Source organism: Pristiophorus japonicus, unplaced genomic scaffold (genome assembly GCF_044704955.1).
Source record: "Pristiophorus japonicus isolate sPriJap1 unplaced genomic scaffold, sPriJap1.hap1 HAP1_SCAFFOLD_894, whole genome shotgun sequence".
NCBI lineage: Eukaryota > Metazoa > Chordata > Chondrichthyes > Pristiophoridae > Pristiophorus > Pristiophorus japonicus.
This window is the reverse complement of record NW_027254818.1, coordinates 19,483-46,885: the sequence shown is the minus strand read 5'-3', so window position 1 is coordinate 46,885 and position 27,403 is coordinate 19,483. Positions and strand designations below refer to the sequence as shown.

At 46.5% G+C, this 27,403-nt stretch overlaps 1 protein-coding gene across 6 annotated transcripts; it reads left to right on the top strand.

Moving 5' to 3' along the window:
- The first annotated feature begins 1,014 nt into the window (after nt 1–1,014).
- On the top strand, nt 1,015–27,005 carry LOC139257683 (zinc finger protein 256-like). 6 transcript variants are annotated; one of them, XM_070874572.1, is made up of 3 exons: nt 1,015–1,231; nt 15,796–15,890; nt 25,298–27,005. In XM_070874572.1, exon 3 carries the CDS (start codon nt 25,660–25,662, stop codon nt 26,668–26,670), a length of 1,011 nt encoding a protein of 336 aa, XP_070730673.1. In that variant the 5' UTR covers nt 1,015–1,231; nt 15,796–15,890; nt 25,298–25,659; the 3' UTR covers nt 26,671–27,005. The 6 variants fall into 6 exon arrangements, with proteins under 6 accessions (XP_070730673.1, XP_070730676.1, XP_070730672.1 ...); XM_070874575.1 differs by lacking the exon at nt 15,796–15,890 and adding an exon at nt 17,896–17,959 and having other exon boundaries at nt 1,015–1,235; XM_070874571.1 differs by having other exon boundaries at nt 1,015–1,235.
- Nucleotides 27,006–27,403: the final 398 nt, after the last annotated feature.

The window sequence follows — 27,403 nt, the reverse complement described above, 5'->3', positions numbered from 1 at the left end:
GTTAAGCAATGCCTCGATTTCAAAATTCTTATCCGTGTTTTCAGATCCCTCCATGTCCTCACCCCTCCCTATCTCTGTAATCTTCTCCAGCCCCACAACCTCTGATATCTGCTCTCTTACTTCAGTCTTTTTGAGCATTCCTGCTGATAATCGCACACCCTTCTGTTCCCTAGGCACTAAGCTCTAAAACTCACTCCCTAAATATCTCCACCTCTCATTCCTCCTTTTAAGATGGTCCTTACAACCTATGTCTTTGTCACTTGCCCTAATATCGGCTCATGTGGCTTGGTGTCAAGTTTTTGTCTTATAATACTCGTGAAATTCCTTGGGACGTTTTACACATTAAAGGCGTTTTTGTTGCTGATTCCCTTGATTTGACCTTTCATGGTATTACATAGAATGTATAGCACAGAAATAGATCATTCGGCCCAACTGGCCCATGTCGGGTTTAAACTTCACACGACTCTCCTCCCACCCTATCAACCTATCCTCCTATTCCTCTATAGTGAGGAATTCCACAGTCACTGGTTGCCTTTTAGTGCCCGTCCAACAGGCCAATGTGTGAGGGTATGCAGTGATTGTTGGCAGCCTATTCAACCTTGGGGGCATCACAGTCCAAAAACCACGCCCTTTGCAGACTTGGCCTTTGGTGCTGGGGTGAATGGACAGTGATCAGTAGCAGGAGCCCAGGGCATTGAGGTTAACTGCAGTCCATGCTGGGATTAGCTGACAACCCCCACAGTGTGCAACCTATCTTGGTCTGCGCTGGGGAGCAAGGGAGGTCAAGGGTCAGCAGAGAAAGCCATCAACCTTGACCCCCCAGCCTCTCTCACGCAGGAGAAGCCAGTTGCATTGACGTCATGATAGCTGCACTTTTCATGACGTCAACACGTTCCAGCGCGCATCACCCTCAGCCGCGATCTCGCTCCCCATTGGTCGGGAGATCTTGTCAATCAGGCCGTGAGCCCGGGTCACGTGTTTCTCGAGCGCGCGCATCGCCTAACGGCCGGAAGCGGAGAGAAGGTTCCGGAGCGGAGGGGAGGAGGAAGTGGCGGGGTGAGGCTTTCTAAACACCCGGGGTAGGCCTCAAGCCCCGAACAAGAACTACGGCTCCGGCGTTTGCCCCGAGCGGGACCTTCTCCCGGTGACAGACCCGGGGGCAACAACCGCCATCTTGGGGCAGAATCTACTGGGGGGTTAATGACGTCACGGTGCTGCAGGACGCTGATTGGTTGGTGAGTCGGACAGGCTTTGTCCCTCGGCAGGCTGACAAAGTGTCAATTGCTGGAATCACAACTTGTATTTATATAGCGCCTTTAACGGAGCAACACGTCCCAAGGGCTTCACAGCAGCGTGACAGACACAACACATACATTTAACACCCAGACACAAAAGGAACAATTAAGGCAGGTGACCAAAAGCTTGTTTAAAGAGGCAGGTTTTAAGGAGCGTCTTAAAGAGGAGGAGAGGTTTCGGGAGGGAGTTCCTGAGCTTGGGGCCCAGGCAGCTGAGGGCACGGCCACCGCTGGTGGAGCGATTATAATCAGGGATGTTCACGAGGGCAGAATTTGAGGAGCGCGGACATCTCGTCAGGTTGTGAGGCTGAAAAAGAGTGATTTGTAAACAAGGATGAGAATTTTGAAAGCGAGGCGTTGTTTAACCGGGAGCCAATGTAGGTCAGCGAGCGCAGCGGTGGTGGGTGATCGTGACTTGGTGCGAGTTAAGACACGGGCTGCTGAATTTTGGATAATCTCAAAGTTTATGTAGTGTAGAATGTGAGAGGCCAGGAGTGAGCTGGAGTAGTCAAGTCTAGAGGTAACAAAGGCATGGATGAGGGTTTCAGTAGCAGAAGAGCTGAGACAGGGGCTGAAGTGGGCAATGTTACGGAGGTGGAAAAAGGCAGTTTTAGTTATGCCGCGGATATGTGGCTCAACTTATTTCCGGGTTAAATATGACACCTAGGTTGCGAACAGTCTTTTCACTCTCAGATTGATGCGAGGGAGAGGGATGGAGTCAATGGTTAGGGAATGCAGTTTGTGACGGGGACCAAAGATAATAGCTTCGGTCTTCTCAATATTTGGAGAAAACTTCTGCTCATCCAGTACTGGATGTCAGACAAACAATCTAATTTAGAACTACTTTATTTAATTAGTAACTAAATTAGATAAAACAATTAAGTAATAACATTTAAATAATAAAAAAATAATGAATTAACTAATGAAATAAAACAGAAAAGGCTGGAAATCTCAGCGGGTCAGGCAGCATCTGTGGAGAGAAGCAGAGCCAACGTTTCGGGTCTCTGACCCTTCGTCAGAACTGGCAAAAGTTTCAAATGTAACAGATGCTTAAGGAAATGCTGGGACCCTGAAAGGGGGAGGAGAGGAAAGAACAAAAGGCAATATCTCTGATCGGGTGGGGGGGCAGAAGAGATTTAAGAGACAAAAGTGATGATGGGCCAAACTGATATAGTAATGGCACAAGTTAGGAAACAAAAGATGAGTCTAGATATGGTGTGAATGCCTGAATAATTACCAGCTGCCATGGGAAACAGAGAATTTGTAAAAAAAAAGGAGGAAAGGGAACAAAATATGGGCAGAGATTATGGTCTGAAATTGTTGAACTCGATGTTGAGTCCAGAAGGCTGTAAAGTAGCTAAACGAAAGATGAGGTGCTGTTCCTCGAGCTTGCATTGAGCTTCGTTGGAAAAGTGTAGAAGGCCAAGGATGGAGTGGTCAGATTTGGAGTGGAGTGGAGAATTAAAGTGACAGGTGACCAGAAGCTCAGGGTCACACTTGCGGAATGAATGGAGATGTTCATGTCGAGGGCAATGTTAACCATGGCGGAGGGGAATCTTTGGATGAGGAAAAAGGAAGAAATTTCAGAGGCACTAGTGTGGAAGGTGGCGTCATCAGAACAGATGTGACAGAGACGGAGAAACTAGGAGAATGGAATGGAGTTCCTACAGGATGCGGGATGGGAGGAAGTGTATTCCAGATGGCTGTGAGAGTCGGTGGGCTTTATAGTGAATCTTTGTCAATAGTCTATCCTCAGAAATGGAGACACAGAAGTCGAGGAAGGGAAGAGTCGGTGAGGGACGGGTGGAAATTGGATGAAAAGTAAATGATATTTTCTAGTTTAGAGCGAAAGCAGGAGACGGCACTGATTCAGTCATCAATCTACCGGAAAAAGAGGGGACCCGAGTAGGACTGGAACAAAGACACATATGGGTTCCGATAGCAACACCTTTTAATTTGGAGGAAGTGAGTGGAGTTAAAGGAGAAGTTGTTCAATGTGAGAACAAGTTCAGCCAGGTGGAAGAGGAGGAAGGGTGATGGTGGATGGGGACTGGTTGGGCCTCTGCTCGAGGAAGAAGCGGTGCGCCCTCAGGCCATCCTGGTGGGAGATGGAAGTGTAGAGGGATTGGACATCCATTGTGAAAAGTTGGGGCCAGGAAACTGTTAAAGTGGCGGACGGCATTGGAAGAGTCACTGGACAAGGGGAGAAAAAATAGAATCAAGATAGGAAGAAATAAGTTTTATTTCAGGCAAGAACAGGCTGAAATGATGGGTCTACCAGGGCAGTCCTGTTTGTGGATCTTGAGAAGGAGGTAGAAGCGGGCTGTGTGGGGTTGGGGATCTATGAGATTTGGTGGCTGTGGAGTGAAGATCTCCAGAGGAGATGAGGTCAGTGACATTTTGGGAAATGATGGCTTGATGTTCGGTGGTGGGGTCATGGTCCAGGGGGAGATAGGAGGAAGTGTCAGAGAGTTAGCGATCACTCTCTGCAAGGTAGAGGTTGGTTCGTCAAACAATAACAGAACCACCCTTGTCAACAGGTTTAATGACAATGTAGGGGTTGGATCTGAGAGAGCGCAGTGCTGCAAATTCAGAGGGAGTGAGGTTGGAGGGAGGGAGTGAGTAGCAGTGCGATGGCCGATGTCGCATCGGCAGTTTGCAATGAAGAGGACTAGAGAGGGCAAAATAGAAACATAGAAAATAGGTGCAGGAGTAGGCCATTCGACCCTTCGAGCCTGCAACACCATTCAATATGATCATGGCTGATCATGCACTTCAGTACCCTATTCCTGCTTTCTCGCCATACTCCTTGATCCCTTTAGCCGTAAGGGCCACATCTAACTCCCTTTTGAATATATCTAACGAACTGGCCTCAATAACTTTCTGTGGTAGAGAATTCCACATGCTCACATCTCTCTGAGTGAAGAAGTTTCTCCTCATCTCTGTCCTAAATGGCTTACCCCTTATCCCCTGGTTCAGGAGTTCCCCATCATCGGGAACATTCTTCCTGCATCTAACCTGTCCAATCCTGTCAGAATTTTATATGTTTCTATGAGATCCTCTCTCATTCTTCTAAATTCCATTGAATATAAGCCTAGTCGGTGCAGTCTTTCTTCATATGTCAGTCCTGTCATCCCGGGAATCAGTCTGGTGAACCTTCGCTGCACTCCCACAATAGCAAAAATGTCCTTCCTCAGATTAGGAGGCCAAAACTGTACACAATATTCAAAGTGTGGCCTCACCAAGGCCCTGTACAACCTCCCTGCTCCTATACTCAAATCCTCTTGCTATTAAGGGCAACATGCCATTTGTCTTCTTCACTGCCTGCTGTACCTGTATGCCAACTTTCAATGACTGATGTACCATGACACCCAGGTCTCGTTGCGCCTCCCCTTTTACTAATCTGTCACCATTCAGATAACAATCTGTCTTCCTGTTTTTATGACCAAAGTGGATAACCTCACATTTATCTACATTATACCGCATCTGCCATGTATTTGCCCATTCACCTAACCTGTCCAAATCACCCTGCAGCCTCTTAGCATCCTCCTCACAGCTCACACTGCCACCCAGCTTAGTGTCATCTGCAAACTTGGAGATATTACATTCAATTCCTTCGTCTAAATCTTTAATGTACATTATAAGTAGCAGGGGTCCCAGCATTGAGCCTTGCGGTATCCCACGAGTCACTGCTTGCCATTCTGAAAAGGACCCGTTTATTCCCACTCTTTGCTTTCTGTCTGCCAAGCAGTTCTCTATCCACGTCAGTTCATTAGCCTCAATACCATGTGCTTTAATTTTGCACACTAATCTCTTGCGTGGGACCTTGTCAAAAGCCTAAATACACCACATCCACTGGCTCTCCCTTGTCCACTCTACTAGTTACATCCCCCAAAAAATTCTAGGTTTGTCAAGCATGATTTCCCTTTCATAAATCCATGCTGACTTGGACCGATCCTGTCACTGCTTTCCAAATGCGCTGCTATTACATCTTTAATAATTGATTCCAACATTTTCCCCACCATCGATGTCAGCATGGATTTATGAAAGGGAAATCATGCTTGACAAACCTATAATTCCCTGTTTTCTCTAGAGGCCAGAGGGAGGGGTTCAGGTAGAGCGAGAATTCTGAAAACAGGAGAAAGGGTCAGCTGTGCAGGGGGAAGACTCCTGGCCGAAGAAGTGGGCACGGAGATGAAGGAAATGGAAAAAGAGCTCAGCATCGTCCGACCTCAAAATTCATCGAAGTGGGGGTGTAAGGGGATGAAGCTCAGGCCTTTGCTGAGGACCGATCGTTCGGGGTCAGAGAGAGAGGAAGGTCAGAGGGCATAGTAAAAACACAGCAGGGGGTGAGATTGGAAGAAGGGATGGGATCAGAGGGAAGTGAAGGGGAAGAATGTTCCGAAGAGCCGTTGGTGTCCAAGAGTTGTTGAAAGAAGGTTAGATAGACATGTCAGGGCAGGTGGTTTGCCGTATCTGCAGCATGTGGGAGTTTGTGAAGAGCATGGCGATCCCGAGCGCCCATGTCTGTTCGGTGAGAGGCCTATAAAAGGCACAGCAGGAAGTCCGGGGCCCAGCGTCGAGGAGGTGCGTGGAGAGGCGTGCTTGTACAGCTACAGGGAGAAGGCAAAAAGAAATAGAAAGGTGACGTCACAGCCAAGGGGGTAAGTGATTGGCTGGTGATTGGTGAGTAGTTTTTCTTTTTTCTCTTCGATAACAGTGAGTAACTTTAAACATTGTTGTTGCCAATTTAAGTGTATCTAAGGGTTAAGTCATGGCAGGAGAGTTCGGTCACATGATATGCTCCTCCTGTACCATGTGGGAACTCAGGGACACTTCCGGTGTCCCTGACAACTACATCTGCGGGAAGTGTATCCGCCTCCAGCTCCTGACGGACCGCGTTGCGGAATTGGAGCTGAGGGTGGATTCACTCTGGAGCATCCACGATGCTGAGAATGATGTGAGTAGCACGTGTAGCGAGTTGGTCTTACCGCAGGAGAAGGGTCCACAGCCAGCTAGAGAATGGAAGACTAGCAGGAAGAGCAGTGCAAGGAAGGTAGTGCAAGGGTCCCCATTGGTCATCCCCCTGAAAAACAGATACACTGCTTTGAGTACTGTTGAGGGGGATGACTCATCAGGGGAGGGCAGCAGCAGCCAAGTTCATGGCACCGTGGCTGGCTCTGCTGCACAGGGGGGCAGGAAAAAGAGTGGGAGAGCGATAGTGATAGGGGATTCAATTGTGAGGGGAATAGATAGGCGTTTCTGCGGCCGCAACCGAGACTCCAAGATAGTATGTTGCCTCCCTGGTGCAAGGGTCAAGGATGTCTTGGAGCGGGTGCAGGACATTCTAAAAAGGGAGGGAGAACAGCCAGTTGTCGTGGTGCACATTGGTACCAACGACATAGGTTTAAAAAAAAGGGATGAGGTCCTACGAAACGAATTTAAGGAGCTAGGAGCTAAATTTAAAAAGTAGGACCTCGAAAGTAGTAATCTCGGGATTGCTACCAGTGCCACATGCTAGTCAGAGTAGGAATCGCAGGAGAGCACAGATGAATACGTGGCTTGAGCAGTGGTGCAGCAGGGAGGAATTCAAATTCCTGGGGCATTGGAACAGGTTCTGGGGAAGGTGGGACCAGTACAAACCGGACGGTCTGCACCTGGGCAGGACCGGAACCAATGTCCTCGGGGGAGTGTTTGCGTGTGCTGTTGGGGAGGAGTTAAACTAATATGGCAGGGGGATGGGAACCAATGCAGGGAGACAGAGGGAAACAAAAAGGAGACAAAAGCAAAAGACAGAGAGAAGATGAGGAAAAGTGGAGAGCAGAGAAACCCGAGGAAAAGTGGAGAGCAGAGAAACCCGAGGAAAAGTGGAGAGCAGAGAAACCCAAGGAAAAGAACAAAAAGGGCCACTGTACAGCAAAATTCTAAAAGGACCAAGGGTGTTAAAAAAAACTAGCTTGAAGGCTTTGTGTCTGAATGCAAGGAGTATCCGTAATAAGGTGGATGAATTAACTGTGCAAATAGATGTTAACAAATATGATGTGATTGGGATTACAGAGATGTGGCTCCAGGATGATCAGGGCTGGGAGCTCAACATCCAGGGGTATTCAACATTCAGGAAGGATAGAACAAAAGGAAAAGGAGGTGGGGTAGCATTGCTGGTTAAAGAGAAGATTAATGTAACAGTTAGGAAGGACATTAGCTTGGATGATGTGGAATCTATATGGGTAGAGCTGCAGAACACCAAAAGGCAAATAACGTTAGTGGGAGTTGTGTACAGACCTCCAAACAGTAGTAGTGATGTTGGAGAGGGCATCAAACAGGAAATTAGGGGTGCATGCAATAAAGGTGCAGCAGTTATAATGGATGACTTTAATATGCACATAGATTGGGCTAACCAAACTGGAAGCAATACGGTGGAGGAGGATTTCCTGGAGTGCATAAGGGATGGTTTTCTAGACCAATATGTTGAGGAACCAACTAGGGGGGGAGGCCATCTTAGAGAGGATTAATTAGCAATCTCGTTGTGCGAGGCCCCTTGGGGAAGAGTGACCATAATATGGTGGAATTCTGCATTAGGATGGAGAATGAAACAGTTAATTCAGAGACCATGGTCCAGAACTTAAAGAAGGGTAACTTTGAAGGTATGAGGCGTGAATTGGCTACGATAGATTGGCGAATGATACTTAAGGGGTTGACTGTGGATGGGCAATGGCAGACATTTAGAGACCGCATGGATGAACTACAACAATTGTACATTCCTGTCTGGCGTAAAAAATAAAAAAGGGAAGGTGGCTCAACCGTGGCTATCAAGGGAAATCAGGGATAGTATTAAAGCCAAGGAAGTGGCATACAAATTGGCCAGAAATAGCAGTGAACCCGGGGACTGGGAGAAATTTAGAACTCAGCAGAGGAGGACAAAGGGTTTGATTAGGGCAGGGAAAATGGAGTACGCGAAGAAGCTTGCAGGGAACATTAAGACGGATTGCAAAAGTTTCTATAGATATGTAAAGAGAAAAAGGTTAGTAAAGACAAACATGGGTCCCCTGCAGTCAGAATCAGGGGAAGTCATAACGGGGAACAAAGAAATGGCTGACCAATTGAACAAGTACTTTGGTTCGGTATTCACTAAGGAGGACACAAACAACCTTCCGGATATAAAAGGGGTCAGAGGGTCTAGTAAGGAGGAGGAACTGAGGGAAATCCTTATTAGTCGGGAAATTGTGTTGGGGAAATTGATGGGATGGAAAGCCGGTAAATCCCCAGGGCCTGATGGACTGCATCCCAGAGTACTTAAGGAGGTGGCCTTGGAAATAGCGGATACATTGACAGTCATTTTCCAACATTCCATTGACTCTGGATCAGTTCCTATCGAGTGGAGGGTAGCCAATGTAACCCCACTTTTTAAAAAAGGAGGGAGAGAGAAAACGGAATTAGAGTCCGGTCAGCCTGACCTCAGTAGTGGGTAAAATGATGGAATCAATTATTAAGGATGTCATAGCAGCGCATTTGGAAAGAGGTGACATGATACGTCCAAGTCAGCATGGATTTATGAAAGGGAAATCATGCTTGACAAATCTTCTGGAATTTTTTGAGGATGTTTCTAGTAGAGTGGACAAGGGAGAACCAGTTGATGTGGTATATTTGGACTTTCAGAAGGCTTTCGACAAGGTCCCACACAAGAGATTAATGTGCAAAGTTAAAGCACATGGGATTGGGGGTAGTGTGCTGACATGGATTGAGAACTGGTTGTCAGACAGGAAGCAAAGAGTAGGAGTAAATGGGTACTTTTCAGAATGGCAGGCAGTGACTAGTGGGGTACCGCAAGGTTCTGTGCTGGGGCCCCAGCTGTTTACACTGTACATTAATGATTTAGATGAGGGGATTAAATGTAGTATCTCCAAATTTGCGGACGACACTAAGTTGGGTGGCAGTGTGAGCTGCGAGGAGGATGCTATGAGGCTGCAGAGCGACTTGGATAGGTTAGGTGAGTGGGCAAATGCATGGCAGATGAAGTATAATGTGGATAAATGTGAGGTTATCCACTTTGGTGGTAAAAACAGAGAGACAGACTATTATCTGAATGGTGACAGATTAGGAAAAGGGGAGGTGCAACGAGACCTGGGTGTCATAGTACATCAGTCATTGAAGGTTGGCATGCAGGTACAGCAGGCGGTTAAGAAAGCAAATGGCATGTTGGCCTTCATAGCGAGGGGATTTGAGTACAGGGGCAGGGAGGTGTTGCTACAGTTGTACAGGGCCTTGGTGAGGCCACACCTGGAGTATTGTGTACAGTTTTGGTCTCCTAACTTGAGGAAGGACATTCTTGCTATTGAGGGAGTGCAGCGAAGGTTCACTAGACTGATTCCCGGGATGGCGGGACTGACCCATCAAGAAAGACTGGATCAACTGGGCTTGTATTCACTGGAGTTCAGAAGAATGAGAGGGGACCTCATAGAAACATTTAAAATTCTGATGGGTTCAGACAGGTTAGATGCAGGAAGAATGTTCTCAATGTTGGGGAAGTCCAGAACCAGGGGTCACATTCTAAGGATAAGGGGTAAACCATTTGGGACCGAGATGAGGAGAAACTTCTTCACCCAGAGAGTGGTAAACCTGTGGAATTCTCTACCACAGAATGTTGAGGCTAATTCACTAAATATATTCAAAAAGGAGTTGGATGAAGTCCTTACTACTAGGGGGATCAAGGGTTATGGCGAGAAAGCAGGAATGGGGTACTGAAGTTGCATGTTCAGCCATGAATGGCGGTGCAGGCTCGAAGGGCCGAATGGCCTAATCCTGCACCTAGTTTCTATGTTTCTATGTAAGTGTCTGCAGCTCGAGGAACTTCGGCTCAGAGTTGTTGAGCTGGAGTACAAGGTGCAGACATTGCGGGGCATCAGGGAGGCAGAGAGTTTGGTCAATGGTCAGGGACGGGAGGCCAGTATGTAGTGATGAAGGAGCATCAGCCCTTGACATTGTCCAACAGCTCTGAAATACTTGCTGCCTGTATGCATGAGGAAAATGACTGCAGGGAGGATGTGCAAACTAACAATAGCACTGTTGTGTTCCCTGCCTGGTGCCAGGGTTAAGGGTATCTCCTCGTGGCTGGGGAAGAACTTGAAATGGGAGGGGGAGGATCCAGTTGTCTATGTAGGAACCAATGACATGGGTAGAACCAGGAATGAGGTTAATACGAACTTAAGAAATAGAAGCAGGAGTAGGCCATTTGGCCCCTCGAGCTTGCTCCGCCATTTAATAAGATCATGGCTGATCTGATCATGGACTCAGCTCCATTTCCCTACCTGCTCCCCATAAACCTTTATTCGCTAATCGCTCAAAATTCTGTCTATCTCCATCGTATACATTCGATGACCCAGCCACCACAGCTCTCTGGGGAAGAGAATTCCACAGATTTACAACCCACTGAGAGAAGAAATTCCCCCTTATCTCAGTTTTAAATGGGCTGCCCCTTATTCTGAGACTATGCCCCCTAGTTTTAGTTTCCCCAATGAGTTCTACTGACGGCATATGAGGAGCTAGGATCCAAATAATCAGAACCTCAAAGGTAATAATTTCTGCATTGTTACTCGAGCCACAAGCAAATTGGCATAGGGACAAACGTATTAAAGGTTTAAATGCGTGGCTCAAAGAATGGTGTGGATGTAAGGGGTTTCAGTTCATGGGCCACTGGCACCAGTACTAGGGAAAGAGGGAACTGTTCCATTGGGATGGGCTCCAGTGTGCTGGCGAACTGAATAACTAGGGCAGTCGACAGGGCTTTAAACTAATGAAGGAGTGGGGTGGGAGGTTTCAGGAAAGAGTAAATTTAAAAGCAGCAAGAGAAATGTCAAGTCTCTAGAGCAGAGCAGAGTTTTGAGTAAAACTAAGCAGAGTGGGTCAGGAAGGGACAGAGAAACTAACAAAGGTAATAAGGCTTCAGTGACTAAGGTGACATCAGGGAAGAATAGAAATAAGTCAAATCTAAAGACACTATATCTGTGCGCAAAACATTTTTTATTTGTTCATGGGATGTGGGCGTCACTGGCAAGACCAGTATTTATTGCCCATCCCTTATTCCCCTTGAGAAGATGGTGGTGAGCCGCCATAGATGAATTTAATAGGTTTGATCTAACAGCCATTAAGGAGACATGGTTGGGAACTAAATATTCCAGAATACTTCACTTTTAGAAGAGATGGGCAAAATGGAAAAGGAGGAGATGTAGCCCCTATAATAAAGGATGGGATAAAGACAGTAGAGAGAAAGGTTCTTGGCTCGGAAAATCAAGAAATAGGATCAGTTTGGGTGGAGCTAAGAGTAGTTGTAAAGTAGAGCAGAGTATAAATCATGAATCTTCATATAGATTGGGCAAACCAAATTTGCAGTAATGGTGTGGAGGACAATTTCATGGCATGTGTACAAGATAGTTTACCAGATCAGTATGTTGAGGAGCCAACTGGGGAACAGGCTACTTTAGATCTGGTATTGTGCAATGAGAAAAGGGTCATTAATAAACTTGTATTAAAGGAACTTTTAGGGAAGAGTGACCATAATAATGGAGCCAAAAAGAGTAGTAAGCCTGAGGATTGGGAGGATTTTAGACTTCAGCAAAGAATAAATAAGAAATTGATAAAGAAAGGGAAAATAGAATACGAGAGTAAACTAGATATAAAAACAAACTGTAAAAGCTTTTATAGGTATGTAAAAACGAAAAGATTAGAGAAAGTAAATGTGGGTCCCTTACAGGTTGAGACAGGAGAAATTATAATGGGGAATAAGGAAATGGCAGATAAATTAAACAACTACATTGTGCCTGTCTTCACAGAAGAAGATTCAAAAAACCTCCTTGAAATAGTGAAGTATCAGGAGTCTAGTGAGAATGAGTACTGAAAGAAATTGGTATTAGTAAAAAAAATAGTACTTGAATAATGAATGGGACCAAAAGCCGATAAGTCCCTTGGACCTGATGGCCTACATCCTAGGGTTTTGAAAGAGGTTGCTTTAGAAATAGTGGATGTATTGGTTGTCATCGTCCAAAATTCCATAGATTCTAGAACAGTTCCTGTGGATTGGAGGGTAGCTGATGTAACACCAATATTTGCTTTTTGCGGTATACATCAATGATCTAGACTTGAATGTAGGGAATATGATTAAGAAGTTTGCAGATGATACAAAAATAGGCCGTGTGATGATAATGAAGAAGAAAGCTGTGGACTGCAGGAAGATATCAATCAACTGGTCAGGTGGGCAGAACAGTGGCAAATGGAGTTTAGTCCGGAGAAGTGTGAAGTAATGCATTTGGGGAGGGCTAACAAGGAAAGGGATTGCACATTAATTGGTAGGACACTGAGAAGTGTAGAGGAACAAAGGGATGTGCATGTCCACAGATCCTTGAAGGTAGCAGGCCAGGTAGATAAGGTGGTTAAGAACGCATACGGAATGTGTTACACTCATAATAAATGGTCAGACCGAGTACTGTGTGTAATGAGCAAGTGTGACCTTAGCTCCTTTATTATAGTTCCAGAGTGCAGGTACCTCGTGGGTGGCCTGCTTATATACTGTGCTCCCAAGGGATGCTGAGATCCCTTGGGACTCCAACTAAGGTCACACTTGCTCATTACACACAGTACTCGGTCTGACCATTTATTATGAGTGTAACACATTCCGTATGCATTCTTAACCACCTTATCTACCTGGCCTGCTACCTTCAAGGATCTGTGGACATGCACATCCCTTTGTTCCTCTACACTTCTCAGTGTCCTACCATTTAATGTGTAATCCCTTTCCTTGTTAGCCCTCCCCAAATGCATTACTTCACACTTCTCCGGACTAAATTCCATTTGCCACTGTTCTGCCACCTGACCAGTTGATTGATATCTTCCAACAGGTAGGCCCTCTGGTGGACAGGTGTGATGCAGGTTACAAGGGGTTAAATACATAACAGAATGCTTGCCTTTATTAGCCGAGGCATAGACTATAAGAGCAGGGGGGGTTATGCTTGAACTGTATATAACACTGGTTAGGCCACAGCTGGAGTACTGTGTGCAGTCTGGTCACCACATTACAGGAAGGATGTGCTTGCACAGGACAGGGTACAGAGGAGATTTACGAAGATGTTGCTGGGAGTGGAGAATCTTAGCTATGAGGACAGGTTGGATAGGCTGGAGTTGTTTTCCTTCGAACAGAGGAGGCTGAGGGGAGACCTCTTTGAGGTGTATAAAATTATGAGGGCCTAGATATAGTGTATAGAAAGGGCCTATTTCTCTTAGCAGAGGGGTCAACAACCAGGGGGCATAAATTTAAAGTAAATCGTAGAAGGCTTCGAGGGGATTTAAGGGAAAATTTCTTCACACAGAGGGTTGTGGGGGTCTGGAACTCACTGCCTGAAAGGGTGGTAGAGGCAGAAACTCTACCACATTTTAAAAAGTACCTGGATGTGCACTTGAAGTACCGTATCCTGCAGGGTTACGGACCTAGAGCTGGAAAGTGGGATTAGGCTGGATTGCCTCTTGTTGGCTGGCGCGAACACGATGGGTCAAAATGGCCTCCTTCCATGCTGTAAACTTCTATGATTCTATTTAAGAAAGGAGGGAGAGAGAACATGGAACTACAGACCAATTAGCCTGACATCAGTAGCAGGGGAAATACTAGAATCTATTATTAAGGAGGTGGTAACAGGGCATTTAGAGAATAATAAGATTGGGCAGAGTCAACATGAATTTATGAAAGGGAAATCATGTTTGACAAATCTGTTAGTTTTTGAGGTTGTAACTAGCAGAATAGATAAGGGAGAACCAGTGGATGGGGTGTATTTGGATTTTCTGAAGGCATTTGATAAGGTGCCACACAAAAGGTTATTGAACAAAATGAGGGCCCATGGGATCAAGGGTAAAATACTAGCATGGCCTGAGGATTGGTTAACGGAGAGAAAACAGAGGATAGGAATAAACGGGTCATTTTTGGGTTGGCAGGCTGTAACTAATGGGGTACCGCAAGGATCGGTGCTTGGGCCCCAGCTATTCACAATCTATATCAATGATTGGGCTGAAGGGACCAAATGTTACACAGATTGAACCTCTCCAGTCCGGCATCCTCGGAACCTGACCGGTGCCGGACCAGAGAATTTTCTGGACCACGGGAGATTACGCAGACCCCAGACTTAAAAATCCCATTGTCAGCAAAGTTTCCGGACAGGTTTCTGCTCCATTCACTGGAATCCAGGTCAGAGTCCAGTTGACACGAGGTGGCATGAAGCTGTTGTCCAGAGCTCTCCGTTAGAAAAAGCAAAACCAAACCGCACAGAAGCGTTACAGTTAAACAAGAATATAGTGTACTGCTGACCTGGGGCTGGCTGCTCCTCCTCTCCCCGCCGTCTCCAGTGCTCCCCTCCCCCAGGTCGGGCCACATGCTGTGTCCCGGGGTAAGGGGGGCACGCTGTGTTCTGTGTCCCGGGGGGGTGGGGGCACGCTGTGTCCTGTGATCCCGGGGGTAGGGGGGCATGTTGTGTCCTGTGTCCCGGGGAGCACGCTGTGTTCTGTGTCCCGGGGGGAGGGGGGCATGCTGTGTCCTGTGTCCCGGGGGGGCGGTGGGGCTCACTCTCTGTCCCAGGGGGTGGGGGGACCGCTATGTCCCAGGGCCAGCCGTTGCCCCCTCCCCGGTTGGATCGGCGCGGAGAGGGAGCCAGGAGTGCGGCAGCCAACCGAGGAGCCGAAGCTGGGCCCGAAATGCTGCACAACGACCCGGCGGCGTTCTGTGTATGTGTTGTGCAGAAGCCCACTGCACAGCATTTTGGGCCCAGCTTCAGCACCTCGGTCAACCGCTGCTCTCCTCACTCCCTCTCCAACCCATCGGGGGGGGGGGGGGGGGAGGAGGAGAGTGGAGGAGCAGCCAGCCCCGGGACACAGTGCGGGTCGCGTCCCTTCGGGAATGATGCCGGACCAGAGAGGTTGCCGGACCAGGGAGGTTCAACCTGAATATCCAAGTTTGCCGATGACACAAAGCTAGGTGGGAATATAAGTTGTGAGGAGGATGCAAAGAGACTTCAAGGAGATATAGACAGTCTAAGTGAGCGGGTAAGAACATGGAAAATGGAATATAGGGCCCAAGTTTCCACACGATAAAAAACGGGCGCCCCTCCGAGCTGGGCGCCCGTTTTTTGTGCCTAAAATGGCGCCGGAAAAAAAACACGCGATTCTGGAGCGCTTTGCAGCTCCTTGTCTGTTTGGCGCGGCGCCCAGGGGGGCGGAGCCTACACTCGCACCGATTTTGTAAGTGGGAGGGGGCGGGTACTATTTAAATTATTTTTTTTCCTGCCGGCAATGCTGCGCGTGCACGTTGGAGCGTTCGCGCACGCGCAGTGTGAAGGAAACATTGGCACTCGGCCATTTTTGTAGTTCTTTGTAGCTGTTTAATTTTTGAACATTTTTTAATAAAAGCTATTGCCATCAGCACTGAGGCTTCTTGCAGCCTTCTCACTGTCTCCTTCCCCCCCCCTTCCAGGAACGAACAGCTGTTTCCTTCTCCCCCCCCCCCCCCCCCGCTCTGCGGGAACAAACGGCTGCAGAATTCTTCATGGTTGAAGCACTTTCACACAGGTAGGAAGATGGTTTATTTAATCTTTTCTTTGCTTATAAATGTTTATTCAGGTTGGATTTATTTGTATAATATTTGTAGAAGTATAAATAAGGATTTATTATAGAATTTAATGACTTCCCTTTCCCCCCCCCTCCCCACCCCACCTCGTTCTGGACGCCTAATTTGTAACCTGCGCCTGATTTTTTTAATGTGCAGAACAGGTTTTTTCAGTTCTACAAAAATCTTCACTTGCTCCATTCTAAGTTAGTTTGGAGTATGTTTTCACTGTGGAAACTTTCAAATCAGGCGTCAGTGGCCAGACACGCCCCCTTTTGAAGAAAAAATTCTGTTCCAAAGTGGAACTGTTCTACCTGACTAGAACTGCAGAAAAAAAAATGTGGAGAATTGCGATTTCTAAGATAGTCCGTTCTCCACCAGTTGCTCCTAAAATTCAGGCGCAAATCACGTGGAAACTTGGGCCCATAATGTGGAGAAATGTGAAGTTATCCACTTTGGTAGGCAAAATAGAAAAGCAGAGTATTTTTTAAATGGTGAGAGATGGGGAAATGTTCACTTGTACACAAATCACTGAAAGTTAACATGCAGGTAGAGCAAGACATTAAGAAAGCAAATGGTATGTTGGCCTTTATTACAAGAGGATTTGAGGATAAGAGTAAAGATGTCTTACTGCAGTTATATAGGGCCCTGGTGAGATCGCACCGAGAGTATTGTCTACAGTTTTGGTCTCCTTACCTAAGGAAGGATATACTTGCCATAGCGGGAGTGCAATGAAGGTTCACCGGACTGTTTCCCGGGATTGGGGGCGGTTGTTGCCCTATGAGGAGAGATTGAGCAGACTGGGCCTATATGCTCTGGAATGTAGAAGAATGAGAAGTGATCTCATTGAAACATGTAAAATGCTTACAGGACTTGACAGGGTGGATGTTTCCCCTGGATGTACAGTCTAGAACTAGGTGTCACAGTTTCAGATTAACGGGTCGGCCATTTAGGACTGAGATGAGACATTTCTTCACTCCGAGGGCAGTGAATCTTTGGAATTCTCCACCCCAGAGAGTGTGGAAGCTCAGTCTGAGTATATTCAAGGTAGAGATGGATAGATTTTTGTAAATTTGGGGAATCAAGGGATATGGGAATAGTGTAGGAAAGTGGAGTTGAGATAAAAGATTAGCCATGATCTTATTGACTGGCGGAGCAGGCTCGAGGGGCGATATGGCCTACTCCTGCTGCTATTTCTTATGCTCTTTATTTCTGTAAGACAGGAGGAGACTAATTGATGTCCTGTTACCTACCCACTGCTCCACTTTGGGGCCTTTTCTCCTTTCTCACTCTAGATTATCTCAGTTTTTATACATTCGGTTACTCTCATGGACAAGTCCCAGCTCCCCATACCTTCCAGAGTGCCTCTCCTAGCCTTGGGATCCAGGGAAGGTATTGGCAAAATACCAATGAGAGAAGCGAGACTAAAAATAATTCAATGGGAGAAATAATTCGCTATGAGTTTGGTGTAATTTTATTTATATGGATTTCCAGAAGGCATTAGATAAAGTCCCACATAAGAAACTGTTATCTAACAGAATTGAGGGCAAATTATTGACCTGGTTATGGAATTAGCTAAACGGCAGGAGGCAGAGAGTAGGGATAATGGGCAGGTACAGCAAAGGAAAGATATAGAGCAAAGCTCCCTCTACACTGTTCCCTCAAATGCTCCCAGGGCAGGTACAGCATCAGATAGATACAGAGCAAAGCTCACTCTCCACTCTTCCATCAGACATTCCCAGGGCAGGTACAGCATGGGATAGATACAGAGCAAAGCTCTCTCTACATAGTTCTACTAAGAGTTCATAGGGTGCATAAGGGATGAGTTTCTTGAGCAGTATGTAACGGAACCAACCAGGGGGCAGGCTATCTTCGATCTGGTTCTGTGTAATGAGACAGGATTAATAAATAATCTCCTGGTGAAGGATCCTCTTGGAATGAGTGATCAAGGTTGAATTTCAATTTCAGATGGAGGGCAAAAAAGTTGGATCTCAAACCAGCGTACGAAGCTTAAATAAAGGAGACTGCAAAGGTATGAGGGCAGAGTTGGCTAAAGTGGACTGGGAAAATAGATTAAAGTGTAGAACAGTTGATGTACATTTAAGGAGATATTTCACAACTCTCAAGAAAAATATATTCCAGTGAGGTGGAAAGGGTGTAAAAGAAAAGATAGCCATCTGTGGCAAACTAAAGAAATAAAGGACGGTATCCAATTTAAAAACAAGGGCAAATAAAGTGGCCAAAACTAGTGGGAGGACAGAAGATTGGGAAGCTTTTAAAAGCCAGCAAAGAATGACTCAAAAAATGATTAAAAAAGGGAAGATAGACTATGAAAGTAAACTAGCACAAAATATAAAAACAGATAGCAAGAGTTTCTATAGGTATATAAAAAGGAAAAGAGTGGCTAAAGTAAATGTTGGTCCCTTAGAGGATGAGACCGTGGAATTAGTAATGGGGTACATGGAGATGGCAGAAACGCTGAACAAATATTTTGTATCAGTCTTTATGGTAGAGGACACTAAAAATATCCCAACAGTGGATAGTCAAGGGGCTATGGGGGTGGTGGGGGGGGGGGCGGGGAGGGGCGATGAACTTAACACAATCACAATGAAGGTAGTGCTCAGTAGGATAATGGGACTAAAGGCAGATAAATCCCCTGGACCTGATGGCTTGCATCCTAGGGTCTTAAGAGAAGTAGCGGCAGGAATAGTGGATGCATTGGTTTTAATTTACCAAAATTCCTGGATTCTGAGGAGGTCCCAGCAGATTGGAAAACTGCAAATGTAACACCCCCATTTTTAAAAAAAAGGAGGCAGACAAAAAGCAGGAAACTATAGATCAGTTAGCCTAACACCTGTGGTTGGGAAAATGTTCTAGCCCATTATTAAAGAAGCAGTAGCAGGACATTTGGAAAAACATAATTCAGTCAGGCAGAGTCAGCATGGATTTATGAAGGGGAAGTCATGTTTGACAAATTTGCTGGAATTCTTTGAGGATGTAACAAACATTGTGGGTAAAGGGGAACCAGTGGATGTGATGTATTTGGACTTCCAAAAGGCATTTGACAAGGTGCCACATAAAAGGTTACTGCACAAGATAAAAGTTCACTGGGTTGGGTGTAATATATGTGTAAGGTCGAAGAAGGCCTTATACAAGGCCGCCTTCAACCTTACAAAGGCCTTTGACACTGTCAACTGCGAGGGTCTATGGAGCGTCCTCCTCTGTTTCGAATGCCCCCAAAAGTTCGTCAACATCCTCCGCCTGCTCCACGATGACATGCAGGCCGTGATCCTTACCAACGAATCCATTACAGACCCAATCCATGTCTGGACCGGGGTCAAACATGGCTGCGTCATTGCCCCAACCCTCTTCTCAGTCTTCCTCGCTGCCATGCTCCACCTCACACTCAACAAGCTCGCCGCTGGAGTGGAACTAAACTGCAGAACCAGTGGGAAGCTGTTCAACCTTCACAGTCTCCAGGCCAGGTCCAAGACCACCCCAACCTCTGTCGTCGAGCTACAGTACACGGACGATGCCTGCATCTGCGCGCATTCAGAGACTGAACTTCAGGATATAGTCGACGTATTTACTGAGGCGTACGAAAGCATGGGCCTTATGCTAAACATCCGTAAGACAAAGTCCTCCACCAGCCTGTCCTTGCCGCACAGTACGGCCCCCCAGTCATCAAGATCCATGTCGCAGCCCTGGACAACGTGGAGCCTATTATCAACAAAAGCAGACATTGATGTGGAGATTCAACACTGCCTCCAGTGCGCTAGCGCAGCCTTTGGCTGCCTGAGGAAAGGCGTGTTCGAAGACCAGGCTCTCAAATCTACCACCAAGCTCATGGTCTACAGGGCTGGAGTAATAACCGCCCTCCTGTATGGCTCAGAGACATGGACCATGTATAGTAAACACCTCAAGTCGCTGGAGAAATACCACCAACGATGCCTCCGCAAGATCCTACAAATCCCCTGGGAGGATAGACACACCAACATTACTGTCCTCGACGAGGCCAACATCCCCAGCATTGAGGCACTGACCACACTTGATCAGCTCCGCTGGGCAGGCCACATTGTCCGCATGCCAGACATGAGACTCCCAAATCAAGCGTTCTCCCTCTGAACTCCTGCATGGCAAACAAGCCAAAGGTGGACAGAGGAAACATTACAAGGTCACCCTCAAAGTCTCCCTGATAAAGTGCAACATCCCCACTGACACCTGTGAGTCCCTGGCCAAACACCGCCCTAAGTGGAGGAAGTGCATCCTGGAGAGCACTGAGCGCCTCGAGTCTGATCACCGAGTGCATGCAGAAAACAAGCGCAGGCAGTAGAAAGAACATGCGGCAAACCTGTCCCACCCTCTCTTACCCTCAATGACTGTCTGTCCCACCTGTGGCAGAGACTGGCTCTCATATTGGACTGTTCAGCCACCTAAGGACTCATTCTAAGAGTGGAAGCAAATCTGCCTCGATTCCGAGGGATTAGCATGGATAGAAAACTGACTAACAGAAAACAGAGAATCGGGATAAATGGTTCATTCTCGGATTGGTAATCAGTAATTAGTGGGGTGCTGCAGGGATCAGTGCTGGGACCCCAACTATTTACAATCTATATTAATGACTTGGAAGAAGGGTCCAAGTGTAATGTAGCCAAGTTTGCTGATGATACAAAGATGGGAGGCAAAGCAATGTGTGAGGACACAAAAAACCTGCAAAAGGACATAGACAAGCTAAGTGAATGGGCAAACATTTGGCAGATGGAGTATAATGTTGGAAAGTGTGAGGTTATACACTTCGGCAGAAAAAAATCGAAGAGCAAGTTATTATTTAAATGGAGAAAAATTGCAAAGTGCTGCAGTACAGCGGGACCTAGGGGTACTTCTGCATGAAACACACAAGGTTAATATGCAGGTACAGCAAGTGATCAGGAAGGCCAATGGAATAGAACATAGAACATAAGAATTAGGAACAGGAGTAGGCCATCTAGCCCCTCGAGCCTGCTCCACCACTCAATAAGATCATGGCTGATCTGGCCATGGACTCAGCTCCACTTACCCACCCGCTCCCCATAACCCTTAATTCCCTTATTGGTTAAAAATCTATCTATCTGTGATTTGAATGAGCTAGCCTCAACTGCTACCCTGGGCAGAGAATTCCACAGATTCACAACCCTCTGGGAGAAGAAATTCCTTCTCAACTCGGTTTTAAATTGGCTCCCCCGTATTTTGAGGCTGCGCCCCCTAGTTCTAGTCTCCCCGACCAGTGGAAACAACCTCTCTGCCTCTATCTTGTCTATCCCTTTCATGATTTTAAATGTTTCTATAAGATCACCCCTCATCCTTCTGAACTCCAACGAGTAAAGACCCAGTCTACTCAATCAATCATCATAAGGTAACCCCCTCATCTCCGGAATCAGCCTAGTGAATCGTCTCTGTACCCCCTCCAAAGCTAGTATATCCTTCCTTAAGTAAGGTGACCAAAACTGCACGCAGTACTCCAGATGCGGCCTCACCAATACCCTGTACAGTTGCAGCAGGACCTCCCTGCTTTTGTACTCCATTCCTCTCGCAATGAAGGCCAACATTTCATTCGCCTTCCTGATTACCTGCTGCACCTGCAAACTAACTTTTTGCGATTCATGCACAAGGACCCCCAGGTCCCTCTGCACGCAGCATGTTGTAATTTCTCCCCATTCAAATAATATTCCCTTTTACTGTTTTACTGCTATAACTTCTGCCATCTCTTTTAATACCCTTGGATGCATTTCATCAGGACCAGGGGACTTGTCTACCTTGAGATCCATTAGCCTGTCCAGCACTACCCCCCTAGTGATAGTGATTGTCTCAAGGTTACGGGGAGCGGGCGGGTAAGTGGAGTCCACGGCCAGATCAGCCATGATCTTATTGAATGGCGGATCAGGCTCGAGGGGCTAGATGGCCTACTCCTGTTCCTAATTCTTATGTTCTTATGTCCTCCCTTCCCACATTCCCGTGACTAGCAATTTTTGGCATGGTTTTTGTGTCTTCCACTGTGAAGACCGAAGTAAAATAATTGTTTAAGGTCTCAGCCATTTCCACATTTCCCATTATTAAATCCCCCTTCTCATCATCTAAGGGACCAACATTTACTTTGTCACTCTTTTCCGTTTTATATATTGGTAAAAGCTTTTACTATCTGTTTTTATGTTTTGCGCAAGTTTACTTTCATAATCTCTCTTTCCTTTCTTTATTGCTTTCTTAGTCATTCTTTGCTGTCATTTAAAATGTTCCCAATCTTCTAGTTTCCTAATAATCTTGGCCACCTTATACGCATTGGTTTTTAATTTGATGCTCTCCTTTATTTCCTTGGTTATCCCTTCTCTTACCGCCCTTCTTTTTCACTGGAATATATTTTTGTTGAGCACTATGAAAGAGCTCCTTAAAAGTCCTCCACTGTTCCTCAATTGTGCCACCGTTTAGTCTGTCTACCCAGTCTACTTTAGCCAACTCTGCCCTCATCCCACTGTAGTCCCCTTTGTTTAAGCATAGTACTCTCGTTTGAGACACTACTTCCTCACCCTCAATCTGTATTACAAATTCCACCATACTGTGATCACTCATTCCGAGAGGATCTTTTACTAGGAGATCGTTTATTATTCCTGTCTCATTACACAGGACCAGATCTAAGATAGCTTGCTCCCTTGTAGGTTCTGTAACATACTGTTCTAAGAAACAATCCCGTATGCATTCTATGAATTCCTCCTCCAGGCTACCCCATGCAATTTGATTTGACCAATCGATATGTAGGTTAAAATCCCCCATGATTACTTCCGTTCCTTTTTAAAATGCCTCCATTATTCCCTTGATTATTGTCCGCCCCACCATGAAGTTATTATTTGGGGGCCTATAAACTACGCCGACCAGTGACTTTTTCCCCTTACTATCTCTAATCTCCACCCACAATGATTCAACATTTTGTTCATTAGAGCCAATATAATCTCTCACAACTACCCTGATATCATCCTTTATTAACTGAGCTACCCCACTTCCTTTCCCTTCTTGTCTATCTTTCCAAATTGTCAGATACCCCTGTATGTTTAATTCCCAGTCTTGGCCACCCTGCAACCACGTTTCTGTAATGGCCACCAAATCATACCCATTTGCAATGATTTGTGCCGTCAACTCATTTACTTTGCCTTTATTGCAAAGGGGATGGAGTATAAAAGCAGGGAAGTCTTGCTACAGTTATACAGGATATTGGTGCGGCCACATCTAGAATACTCCGTACAGTTTTGGTTTCCATATCTGAGAAAGGATATACTTGCTTTGAAGGCAGTTCAGAGAAGGTTCACGAGGTTGATTCCGGAGATGAGAGGGTTTGACTTATGAGGAAAGGTTGAGAAGGTTGAGCCTCTACTCATTGGAATTCAGAATAATGAGAGGTGATCTTATCGAAATGTATAAGATTATGAGGGGGCTTGACAAGGTGGATGCAGAGAGGATGTTTCCACTGATAGGGGAGACTACAACTAGGGGGCATAATCTTAGAATAAGGGGCCACCCATTTAAAACTGAGATGAGGAGAAATTTCTTCTGAGGGTTATAAATCTGTGCAATTCGCTGCCTCAGAGAGCTATGGAAGCCGAGACATTGAATACATTTAAGAGAGAGATAGACAGTTTATTAACCGATAAGAGAATAAAAGTGAAGGGAATAAAGGGTTATGGGGAACGGACAGGGAAGTGGACCTGTGTCCATGATCGGATCAGCCATGATCGTGTTGGGTAGTGGAGCAGGCGCGATGGGCCGTATGGCCTGCTCCTATTTCTTATGTTAGTTTTGTGCTTATGTTCTACACTGTCCCATTAGACATTTCCAGGACAGGTACAGCACGGGTTAGATACAGAGCAAAGATCCCTGTGCACTGTCCCATCAAACAGGGCAGGTGCAGCACTGGTTAGATAGAGAAAATCCCCCTCTATACCTTCCCATCAATCACTCCCAGGGCAGGTGCAGCACAGTTTAGATACAGTGCAAAGCTTGCTCTGCAATTACCATTGAAAACTCACAGGGTAAATACAGCATCATTTAGATACAGAGTAAAGCTCCTAGATACAGCATAAAGCTCCCTCTACCCTGGTTCACCAACACGCCCATTGCTGGTACAGTACTGGTTAGATACAGAGTAAAGCTCCCTCTACACTACCCCATCAAGCAATCCCAGGGCAGGTGCAGCACGGGTTAGATACAGAGTAAAGCTCCCTCTACACTGTCACATCAAACACTCCAGGGCAGGTACTGAACGAGTTAGATACAGAGTAAAGCTCTCTCTTTACGGTCCCATCAGACACTCCCAGGGCAGTTACAGCACAGGGTAGATACAGAGTAAAGCTCCTTCTACACTACCCCATCAAGCAATCCCAGGGCAGGTGCAACACGGGTTAGATACAGAGTAATGCTCCCTCGACACTGTCCCATCAAACAGGGAAGGTATAGCACCGGTTAGATAGAGAAAAGCTCCCTTTATACCTTCCCATCAATTACTCCATGGGCAGGTGCAGCACAGTTTAGATGCAGAGTAAAACTTGCTCTGCAATTACCATCAAACACTCCCAGAGCAAATACAGTATGGTTTAGGTATAGAGTAAAGCTCCAGGATATGGCACAAAGGTCCCTCTATCCTGGTCCATCAACTGTTCCCAGTGCAGGTACAGCATGGGTTAGGTAAAGAGTAAAGCTCTGTCTACACTGTCCCATCAAACATTTCATGGGCAGGTACTACATGGATTACATACAGAGTAAAGCTCCCTCTGCTCTGTCCTATCAAACATTGCCAGGCAGATACAGCAAGAGTTAGATACAAAGTAAAGCTCCATCTACTGTCCCATTAAACACTCCCAGGGCAGATACAGCACGGGTTAGATACAGAGTAAAGCTCCATCTGCACTGTTCCTTCAGGGGAGGAGAGGAAGGGGAACAAGTGAGTGCAGAACTATCCCAGCCAGAGTCAGCACCTTCAGGAAAGGAGAGGGAGGGGAACCAGTGAGTGTCGAACTGAGCCCAACCAGAATCACCACACTCAGGGGACAGGAACCAGTGAGTGTACAAGTGAACCCAGCCAGAGTCCATCCCTTTAGGAGAAGGAAGTGTACCAGTGAGTAGGACCTCAACCCAGCCAGAATTGGTGGTGAAAACTGGGAGTGGAGGAGCAACAGTCTAGAAATGTGTGTTGATTTGGATTTCAGCACAGCAGGCGGGATAATGTGTGGGACAGGGATTTACAGCTTCGGAAGAACAAGGGAGGAAAGAATGTTCCATGGAAACTAGATGTGTCTATTGTGAATTTCTGTCTTGTACTGACAGTGAAGAGTTTTGTTATCTCCTCTTACAGCATATTAGAAGGGGAGATTTTCAGACAGGAAACACAAACCAAACATCACGTCAAGATCTGACGGAGTCAATCGTTTCATCAGGATCTGAATATCATCGGCCTTTGAAAGTGGAAGGAGAAATGTTTGTCTGTTCTGCCAGTAGGAAAAGATTTCAATTATCAGTGTGACTGGAAAAGCACAAGACACAAACACCCGAGTGAGCGTGTTCCAGTGCACTGCCTGTGGAAAGAGCTTTAATGAGTTACACAGCCTGAAAAAACATCACACCGTTCACAGCGCGGAGAAACTGTAAACGTGTTGTGTGTGTGGTCGAGGCTTCAACTGATCGTCCAACCTGGAGAGTTACAAGGATAGCCACATCATGGAGAAACCGTGGAAATGTGGTGACTGTGGGAAGGTATTCAGATCACCGTCTGCGCTGGAAATTCATCGACGCAATCACACTGGGGAGAGGCCGTTCACCTGCTCTGAGTGTGGGAAGGGATTCACTGGGTCATCCCAACTTGTAGCTCACCGGCGAGTTCACACTGGGGAGAGGCCATTCACCTGCTCTGAGTGTGGGAAGGGATGCACTCAGTTATCCGACCTGCTGATACACCAGCGAGTTCACACTGGGGAGAGGCCGTTCACCTGCTCCGTGTGTGGGAAGGGATTCACTCAGTCAACCCACCTGCTGACACACCAGCGAGTTCACACTGGGGAGAGGCCGTTCACCTGCACTGTGTGTGGGAAGGGATTCACTCAGTCAACCCACCTGCTGACACACCAGCGAGTTCACACTGGGGAGAGGCCGTTCACCTGCTTAGACTGTGGGAAGGGATTCACTAATTCATCCCACTTGCTGAAACACCAGCGAGTTCACACAGGGGAGAGAGCATTCGCCTGCTCAGAGTGTGGGAAGCGCTTCACTCAGTCGTGCAACCTGCAGTCACACCTGCGAGTTCACACTGGGGAGAGGCCGTTCACCTGCTCAGAGTGTGGGAAGGGATTCACTCGGTCATCCGATCTGCTGATACACCAGCGAGTTCACACTGGGGAGAGGCCGTTCACCTGCTCAGAGTGTGGGAAGGGATTCACTTGTTCATCTCAGCTTGTAGTTCACCAGCGAGTTCACACTGGGGAGAGGCCGTTCACCTGCTCAGAGTGTGGGAAGGGATTCACTCGGTCATCCGACCTGCTGACACACCAGCGAGTTCACACTGGGGAGAGGCTGTTCACCTGCTCAGAGTGTGGGAAGAGATTCACTATGTCATCCAACCTGCTGAAACACCAGCGAGTTCACACTGGGGAGAGGCTGTTCACCTGCTCTGAGTGTGGGAAGGGATTCACTCGGTCATCCTATCTGCTGAGACACCAGCGAGTTCACAAGTGACTGTAGGGGTTGGAATCTGCTGTTATTGAGGCTGTTAACCACATCCCGATTGAACCATGTTCATTCTGATAGTTGGGGTTTATTTCTGCTGATGTTATTAACCCTATAACTGGGCTGTACTTTAATATTCTGTATATATTGCTGATGGTGTTCTCGGGGCTGCAGTGTCCATTTAAGAAACGCTGTGTTATCTTTCCCCTTAATTCAGCGACTCTCAACAGAAATTTAGATTGAAATAAAATTACCAACTTTTACTTTAATCTTAAATTGATCTTTGGTACAAAATCTACAATAGTGTGTGAAAGTTTCCACTGAATAAAATCTCCAATTAGAAAGAGCTTGCTGACAATTCTTACTGACTTGCACATTACACATAGTGACGCCTCCATTATCCACCAGAAAGAAGGGCAATGGGAATTGGTGGGGAATCAGTGTCCCCAAATGTTGCCCCTCCAGTCTCTTGTAGCAATCCCCTCGGCACGGGAATGGAGACAAGTCCAGAACAAAACTATGCAGTACTCCAGGTGTTGTCTTACCAGTTCCCTGTACAGTTGTAGCAGGGCTTCCCTACTTTTATACTCCACCCCCCTTGCAATAAAGGCCAGCATTCCATTTGCCTTCCCTGATTAATTGATGTACCTGCATGCTAACATTTTGCGTTTCATGGAGAAGGATTCCCTCTGTACTACAGCATATTGTAATTGTCTGCATTTAAATAATTAGCATTTTTATT

Excerpts from the sequence above, each read along its gene's own strand:
- LOC139257683 (XM_070874574.1), top strand. The coding sequence starts at position 25,660 with ATGGAGAAACCGTGGAAATGTGGTGACTGTGGGAAGGTATTCAGATCA.